The following is an 8,101-nucleotide window of genomic DNA, read 5'->3' as shown; positions in this document are numbered from 1 at the left end:
TTCATGTTTGGTTCCTCTTTAAATAATCTGCTAAATACGAATTTTCAAGGTGTTTACCTGTCCACGGGTGTTCACTTGTCCACGGGTGTTTACCTGTCTATGGGTGTTTACCTGTCCACGGGTGTTCACTTGTCCACGGGTGTTTACCTGTCTATGGGTGTTTTACCTGTCCACGGGTGTTCACTTGTCCACGGGTGTTTTACCTGTCCACGGGTGTTTTACCTGTCTATGGGTGTTTTACCTGTCCACGGGTGTTTACCTGTCTATGGGTGTTTTACCTGTCCACGGGTGTTTACCTGTCTATGGGGTTTTACCTGTCCACGGGTGTTTACCTGTCTATGGGTGTTTTACCTGTCCACGGGTGTTCACTTGTCCACGGGTGTTTCTAACTTCTTGCCAAATGGATGTCTCTGTATCTTTCTGTCACGGTAGAAAGCATGAACTCTGTATATTTGATTTACATCTTTACTCTATTATATAAAACATGGATATTTTGCTTCTATTTATCTGGCCCTCTGAGGGCGGCAGGTGGAGGTGGGCAGCGGGTGGAGGTGGGTGGGGCTAAACTGTACATGGTGTTTGTTTTGTGTTTGCTGAGTGAACTCGTAGCTTTTTTAAGGATAACATAGAAAGTATCAGCTGTTACATGATGTGAATCTCTGCATGTATTATTTACTTTCTGTTCTCATATCAGATTAAAGACCAGAGACTCTTTCAATCCTGCAGCTGATCTGAGTTCAGTCTGACTGAGATGAAATGAGGATTTTACATCACATGTACAGTAAAGATAGTTGATAGATATCAGCTGTGGCTCCTGTGATTCTTTCTATAGGGATGACGAGACCAAACTAAAAGTAAGACTTGATTATTTTATTTATTCGACGGTTTTACTTTCTGTACATTTAGTTTCCCGTCACTACAGTTTGAGTCCTCCATCCCTCTGTTTACAGTCGCGTGTTCGTGTCCCGCCTGGGACTCGAGCCTGTGACGTCCGAGTCACCATCAGTCCTGTGAGCAGAGCTTTCGTCTGTAAACTTGTCCGTTCTGGATTGTCCCACACCAGAATGTGGATCTGAACCTCCAGTCAGCTGCAGGCACCTCCCACACTGAGGTGGCGCTGTAGGCTCCACCCCTCTCTGACCTCATCACCTCTGATGATGTCACTGGCATGTCATTGACCCACCACAGGACTTCCTGCAGAGGTGAGTTTAATCCGGTGAGAACACAGACCAGCAGGTGAGGAGATCCTGGATCCAGAGAAAATGGGACGGATGATAAAATCTGGACCGACAGACCAGAACCTGCGGACAGAAATGGACAGGAAGTCTGTACGAACGTCTGTCACTATTTAATGTTGTCAGGTAGAGGCGCATAACTTACAAGACACACAAACCACTTCAAAGACACACATAACTTCAAAGAGACACAAAACAACTTCAAAGAGACATAAACTACTTCAAAGACATACACAACTTCAAAGAGACACAAAACAACTTCAAAGACGCACGAACAACTTCAAAGAGACACAAAACAACTTCAAAGACACACAAACTACTTCAAAGACATACACAACTTCAAAGAGACACAAAACAACTTCAAAGAGACAAAGCAACAAACTAACAAATATGGAAAACAGATTAAAAGACTTAAAAGAAACTACAAAGAAAAACAAAAAAGACACCTAAAGACACAAAAATCAAAGAGATGTAAAACACATTTTTAGCTTCTTAACTATTTTTATTAGATTGAATCAGTTTGATCATCTCATTTTATCCTAGACATTCGAGACTACCTGCTGTCTTGTCTCCACTGTGATCTTCATCACAGTCGGCTTCTTCCTTATCGTCCACCAGCAGCTGAGTCCCACCACTGAACGCCATCGAGAAGGAGACAGAGTGCCTGCTGGGTAATGAGCCAACGCACCAGCATCTACAAAACAAGGACATGATGACAGTTGAATGCTGTCAGAGGAGAAGCTGCTGGTTTCTGATCCAGCTCCTGGTTTCTGACCCAACTCCTGGTTTCTGACCCAGCTCCTGGTTTCTGATCCAACTGCTGGTTTCTGACCCACCTCAGCAGGAGGATGAAGGTGACCCTGATGTCCATCCTCTTGTTTCTCCAACAGGAGGAATTATACTGCAAATAAAAAACACACACTTATCAAGTTCTTCACCGTCTCAATAATACCTCACTTTATTCTAAATTAAGTTAGTTTTTCATACAGATTCAGTCAAACAGAAAGTCCACCTGATGGTTTTTACATCAACAAGTCCATATAATCAATAATAGCTGCTGTTTCTACCTGTAATCCTCCTCGTGGCTGCAGCTGCAGGCGTCTGAAGTCTGATCTGCTGTCAGTTAATCATCCGACTCTGAAGACCGCCAGAGCAGAACACAGCCGTCTCCAGAGGACGAGCTACTCTGGGATCAGACTGACAGTTGGTCAAAGACAGAAAAACAGGAAATTTTCCTCAAATCAAACTGTCACAAACGGTGTTTATTCATTTATTAAATACAGAACATTTCTGAAGACAACAGATCAAACTTCTAACATGTTTCCATGATTGTTCTGTAAAGGCAGATATTAGATTAAAAAGCTTATTGTATCACAAGAAGTTTCCTTGTCAGTAAAATAAGGGGAAAAAAATATCATTGACGGATATTTATGTTACAGGAGAAAGATTTTAACAAAATTGTTATGTGACGAATGAAATATGAATGAAAACAAACAAAATAAAATAGGAAATTAAGGAACATTAAACACATTACAGTAAATTTGACTATATTAATTTGTACATATTTTTAATATATTTGTGCTAATAAAAATAAATAAGTGAGTCTAAAGTCTACGTGACTATATTATTGTGATATAATAACAAAGTTAAACATTTCTCTTTTTAAAACAGATATATGATTATTGTGCATTATTATGGTGACATTCTTCTATTTTTAGCTCTTACTTTAATGGCAATGATATGTTGTGGTTTCTTTCTTTCTGGCTTTTGACAAATGTACTTATTGTAAGTCGCTTTGGACAAAAGCGTCTGCTAAATGACCTAAATGTAACATGGAGAGATCTTCTGTTGCTTGTTATTAATAACCGCTGCCTCTTTGTTTCATCTGAGCCATAAATATAAACATACAGCCTTTATATTCATACGCTATCACAATTTTTATCAATCACAATGGTTTAAATGCTCCTTTAAATATAACAAAGATTACATTATTTTTTAAGAAGACTGGCATCCTGTCCAGGGTGTACCCCGCCTTCGCCCAATGACAGCTGGGATCGGCTCCTCCCCCCGCGACCCTGAATACAGGATAAGCGGTATGGATGGATGGGGGATTTATTTTAGAGATGTTTGTATCCACTTGTTTCCTTAGAAACAGAAACATAACATTGATAACACAAAGTTGATAACAGAAATACTGCCTCCTATTGATTATACTTTTATTTCAGTATAGGGTTAGTAAAAGTAAAATGTTTGTCTTGTTAATTCTCTGTGAAATAACAGATATTTCTGTTTTTATTTCATGTTTTTAAATAATGATCAGTATTAATCCTACAGTCTGTATAACTGTACAGACTCTAGAGAGAGAGAGCTGATGGAAGTCTCTTTATATCTGCTCAACAGCGCCCCCTCGACTGTAGTGGTTTACTAGTAATGGTCAGGGAGGTTACTGCACTCTGAACTCTGGAACAGTCGGATCAGAGAGAATCTGTTTCGAAGTATTATCAACACTATTCTTATTATTATATAATACAATGTGATCCTGTGAAGGTGGGCGGGGCTTTGGAGAAGACACTAAAGTGACCCCCACGGACAGTGGCAGTTAGCTCATTTCTGGTGTATTTAACGCTGTTAGCCAACGGCGTCAGATAACAAAATGGCGTCGCAGCAACAAGCTCGGTGGGATTTAATTTTTTTATTTATTTATTTTTCGGCGGGATTATTTGACTGGACCGTTAAGAGACCTGACGTCACACAAGGTGAGTCATACAACCTTGTCTGTCTGTCTGTCTGAGTAGTATTTATTAATCTACCTGTGGAGGCTAATTTTAATCCCTGTCCCTACTGCTAGCTAGTTTTATAATAATAGTAAAAAATAATAATAATAATAATAATAATAATAATAATAATAATAATAATAATAATAATAATAATAATAATAATACATAGAAACAACGAGCTGAGTGGTGAACAGAAAAAAAAACAACTGCTTTTTATTGTTTCGGTCATTTTTCAAGCAAAAATATTGAAAACATGTCTGTGTCAGTTTCTCTGATTCAAAGCTCAGAAAACAGACTGTCGGTTTGACACAACAACACAGTAGAAGAGCAAACCTTTGTTTATAAACAACAAATAAACAGATTCATCGATGCCAAAATAATTCCGTGACCAGGTTGTGAACCATCATGATGAAAATCAGATTGTGTTACACCTTTCTTTAAAAGACGGTCCCATGTTTCACAGACGCTGGTTCCTTGTTCAGCTCTTCTCCCCGAGTCATGCCGCAGTAATAAACTGCTGAGTCGCTCTGCGTGGAGCGGCGCAGCAGCAGCGAGCCGTCGGCTGCAGCCGAGACTTTATCAGGACTGACCCCGGCACCGTACTTCACATGGGGGGCGTCTGTAGACCTGAACGTCAGCAGCAGCTCCGGCCTCCGTCCCGCCGCCTTCCTGTACCAGCTCAGGGTGGAGGAGGTCCTAGTGGTGGGGTCACTGGAGGCGTCCAGCAGGGGGCACTGCAGCGTGGCGTCCTGCCCGGCCCTCACCTGAACGGTGGAGACCAGCAGGGCGGAGGCCGGCAGGGGTGCGGGGGCGGAGGCTGGCAGTGCAGAGGCTGGCAGGGTGGAGGAGGCTGGCAGTGCGGAGGCCGGCAGGGTGGAGGAGGCTGGCAGGGTGGAGGCTGGCAGTGCGGAGACTGGCAGGGTGGAGGAGGCTGGCAGGGAGGCGGGGGCGGAGGCTGGCAGTGTGGAGGCTGGCAGTGTGGAGGCTGGCAGGGTGGAGGCTGGCAGGGTGGAGGCTGGCAGTGCGGAGGCTGGCAGGGTGGAGGAGGCTGGCAGGGGGGCGGGGGCGGAGGCTGGCAGGGTGGAGGCTGGCAGTGCGGAGGCTGGCAGGGTGGAGGAGGCTGGCAGGGGGGCGGAGGCTGGCAGTGCAGAGGCTGGCAGGGTGGAGGAGGCTGGCAGGGTGGAGGCTGGCAGTGCGGAGACTGGCAGGATGGAGGAGGCTGGCAGGGGGGCGGGGGCGGAGGCTGGCAGTGCGGAGGCTGGCAGGGTGGAGGCTGGCAGTGCGGAGGCTGGCAGGGTGGAGGCTGGCAGGGTGGAGGCTGGCAGGGTGGAGGAGGCTGGCAGGGGGGCGGGGGTGGAGGCTGGCAGGGGGGCAGAGGCGGAGGCTGGCAGGGTGGAGGCCGGCAGGGTGGAGGCCGGCAGGGCGGCGGTGTGCTGCTCCCACGGGAGACCTGCAGGGAAATGTTGTTAGAAATAGAATGTTCACAATAATACATAAAGACTTATCAGGATTGGTATGGATGCTGGAAATCCTTGAAAACACTTGAATTTTAGTGTGGCGTTTTCAAGGTTTGAAAAGTGCTTGGATTTAGAATAAAGTGCTTGAAAGTGCTTGAAATGTATGTTCTATGTGTGATGACATATATTACACAGAGATCCATGTTTGAGAGACTGAAAACAGCATTTTCTGACATTTCTGCATGAAAAATGACTTTTGATGATGAACAGATGATGAAAATAGTTGGTGATTATATTTCTGTGGACATCTCTTTCAATGTGATCAACAAGTGCAATAATAAGTAGACTGAATACTGAGGATTGTATTGATAAAAATATGGAGTTTACCACAGCTGGAAGGTGCTGGAAAAGCATGGAAATGCACCTTGAAATGCTTAGAAAGTGCTTGAATTTGAATTTGGAGAAGGTGGAGGAACCCTGATTTATTCAGACACCAACAATAAAACCTACAAAGCTCAGTTCAGTTAGAGTTACGTACGATAATTTAAACGATGAAGATGCTCCAAATGACCAGTTACTAAATTGTAAATTATTGTGGAAAATAGTGAAAATCATGAGATGAATGTGGATTCATTTTCTTTAATTTGACTGACTGCAGCTTAAATATATGAACCCTTCAGCCTGCAGCTTCACATATTTAGAGACTCCGTCAGAAGTCTCACTGATTATTCTTCTAATCCGTCAGACAGGAAGCTTTCATGTTAAGGGATTTTCAGCATAAAATTCCCTAAATTGTCCTAGAATGTCAAAAAGCTCTCCGGACTGTTGACAGCTGGTGCATTTTATGAGCAGAAGTGTGCATTTAAAAGTGAGTTAATAATATAAATAAACAGTTTAGACATGCATTTCTTTTAGGATATTAATAATATAATACAAATAGAAGGGACTCACTGCTGAGGGACAGGAGGACCAGAGAGACCACCACAGACTTCATCATCACTGACTGATGAAGTCTGTTGTTCTTCTTCTTTAAACCGACGGAGCGTTTCAGTTCCCGTGGTGGACAGAAGTTTCCTCTCAGCTGGTGGAGGAATAACAACACTCAATAATCCATCATCAGCATAATGATGTGTTCATATGCAGGGTTGGTCTGGGTGCTGGAAGTCCTTGAAAACACTTGAATTTTAGTGTAGTATTTTCAAAGTTTGAAAAGTGCTTGAAAGAGCTTGAAATGTATGTTCTTTGTGATGACATAATAAGTATACTGAATATTGAGGATTTTATTGTATACAAATATGTAGTTTATCACAGCTGGAAGGTGCTGGAAAAGCATATAAATGCACCTTGAAATGCTTGGAAAGTGCTTGAATTTGACCATGGAAAAGGTGGTGAAAACCCCGTTTTCTGCAGGAACTTGAAGGTCTTATTTAAGGTGTTTGAGAGCTGATAAAAGACGAGAGTCAAACAAGAAACCAGGTTTCTGTCCGCAGGCAGCTCCCAGATTAGCTCACTCTGTTATCATTCATATGTTACACTTCCTGTTTTACCCCCATGAGGTTCAGTGTGTTTGTTTTAAACCGATGGAACCACACAACACCTGCAGCACGTTCTAACGGAGAACCTCGGCAGTGTTAAACCGTTATTAAACCATTCTAACGGAGAACCTCGGCAGTGTTAAACCATTATTAAACCGTTCTAACGGAGAACCTCAGCAGTGTTAATCCATTATTAAACCGTTCTAACGAAGAACCTCGGCAGTGTTAAACCATTATTAAACCGTTATTAAACCGTTATTAAACCGTTCTAACGGAGAACCTCGGCAGTGTTAAACCGTTATTAAACCGTTCTAACGGAGAACCTCGGCAGTGTTAAACCGTTATTAAACCGTTCTAACGGAGAACCTCGGCAGTGTTAAACCTTTATTAAACCGTTCTAACGGAGAACCTCGGCAGTGTTAATCCATTATTAAACCGTTCTCCATGCATCTCTGTTTGGATTTAAATTGAATGAGAATCTTCCTTCAAATCTTTCAAACCGTTTCATATTTGTTTGATACAGTTGATGTGCTGCATTTTATTTTTTTAATTGAAATTAAAATGAATAGTCGATAATAGACTTCACTCAACAAAGCATCGCGATGAATCCTAGAACTGATTTATTATTTCTCCCCCTCTCCCCCTCAGTCACTAAGCTTATTATATTCATACATATTTACACAACTATTTAATACATTATTAACTGTTTAACTCATTTTATTTTATTGTATTTAAAAATAGATTTGTCAGTTAAATGTTTGGACTGTTCCATTTGGAAGCGTGGTGTTGCTGTTCTGTAACAATTGTTCTGTTGGTGATGTCTTTATCAAACCAACGTGTTTATTCAGTGAAAAGAAGACGTTTGTCTCATTTGAGAAACCAGAAACTGTTTGTTTAAATGCTATCATATTTGTTTTTATATATGATGTCTTGCTGACCAGCAAACTGAAACTTAACATATTGCAGATTAACTCATCTCTGTCTCTCTGTCTCCGTCTATCTCCGTCTGTCTGTCTCTATCTGTCCCTCTGCCTGTCTCTGTCTGTCTCTCTGCCTGTCTCTTTCTCTCTGTCTCTCTGTCCCTCTGCCTGTCTCTC

The 8,101-nt window shown here is 42.4% G+C and overlaps 1 protein-coding gene across 7 annotated transcripts; it reads right to left on the bottom strand.

The window, feature by feature from the left end:
- LOC311015097 (uncharacterized protein) lies at window positions 1-2,465 on the bottom strand. Of its 7 annotated transcripts, XM_084012162.1 has the most exons (7): window positions 2,303-2,396; window positions 2,072-2,136; window positions 1,793-1,929; window positions 333-1,301; window positions 242-278; window positions 185-203; window positions 1-57 (listed from the first exon to the last, which is right to left on the bottom strand). In XM_084012162.1, exons 2-4 carry the CDS (start codon window positions 2,104-2,106, stop codon window positions 1,003-1,005), a joined length of 471 nt encoding a protein of 156 aa, XP_083868288.1. In that variant the 5' UTR covers window positions 2,107-2,136; window positions 2,303-2,396; the 3' UTR covers window positions 1-57; window positions 185-203; window positions 242-278; window positions 333-1,002. The 7 variants fall into 7 exon arrangements, with proteins under 7 accessions (XP_083868288.1, XP_083868290.1, XP_083868284.1 ...); XM_084012164.1 differs by having other exon boundaries at window positions 148-296; window positions 352-1,247; window positions 2,303-2,465; XM_084012158.1 differs by having other exon boundaries at window positions 148-296; window positions 352-1,301.
- Between the last annotated feature and the right edge of the window lie 5,636 nt (window positions 2,466-8,101).

This window comes from Eutrigla gurnardus, assembly GCF_963514095.1.
Source record: "Eutrigla gurnardus genome assembly, chromosome: 6".
NCBI classification, from domain to species: Eukaryota; Metazoa; Chordata; class Actinopteri; order Perciformes; family Triglidae; genus Eutrigla; species Eutrigla gurnardus.
This window is presented reverse-complemented; position numbering and strand designations above follow the sequence as displayed.

Bases quoted from the DNA above. Each gene is read 5' to 3' on its own strand.
- LOC311015097 (XM_084012162.1), bottom strand. From the start codon at position 2,106: ATGGACATCAGGGTCACCTTCATCCTCCTGCTGAG. The intron at 1,930-2,071 runs GTGGGTCAGAAA...CTTGTTTTGTAG, and splicing joins ACCTTCATCCTCCTGCTGAG to ATGCTGGTGCGTTGGCTCAT. The intron at 1,302-1,792 runs GTAGTCTCGAAT...TTCTGTCCGCAG, and splicing joins CAGTGGAGACAAGACAGCAG to GTTCTGGTCTGTCGGTCCAG.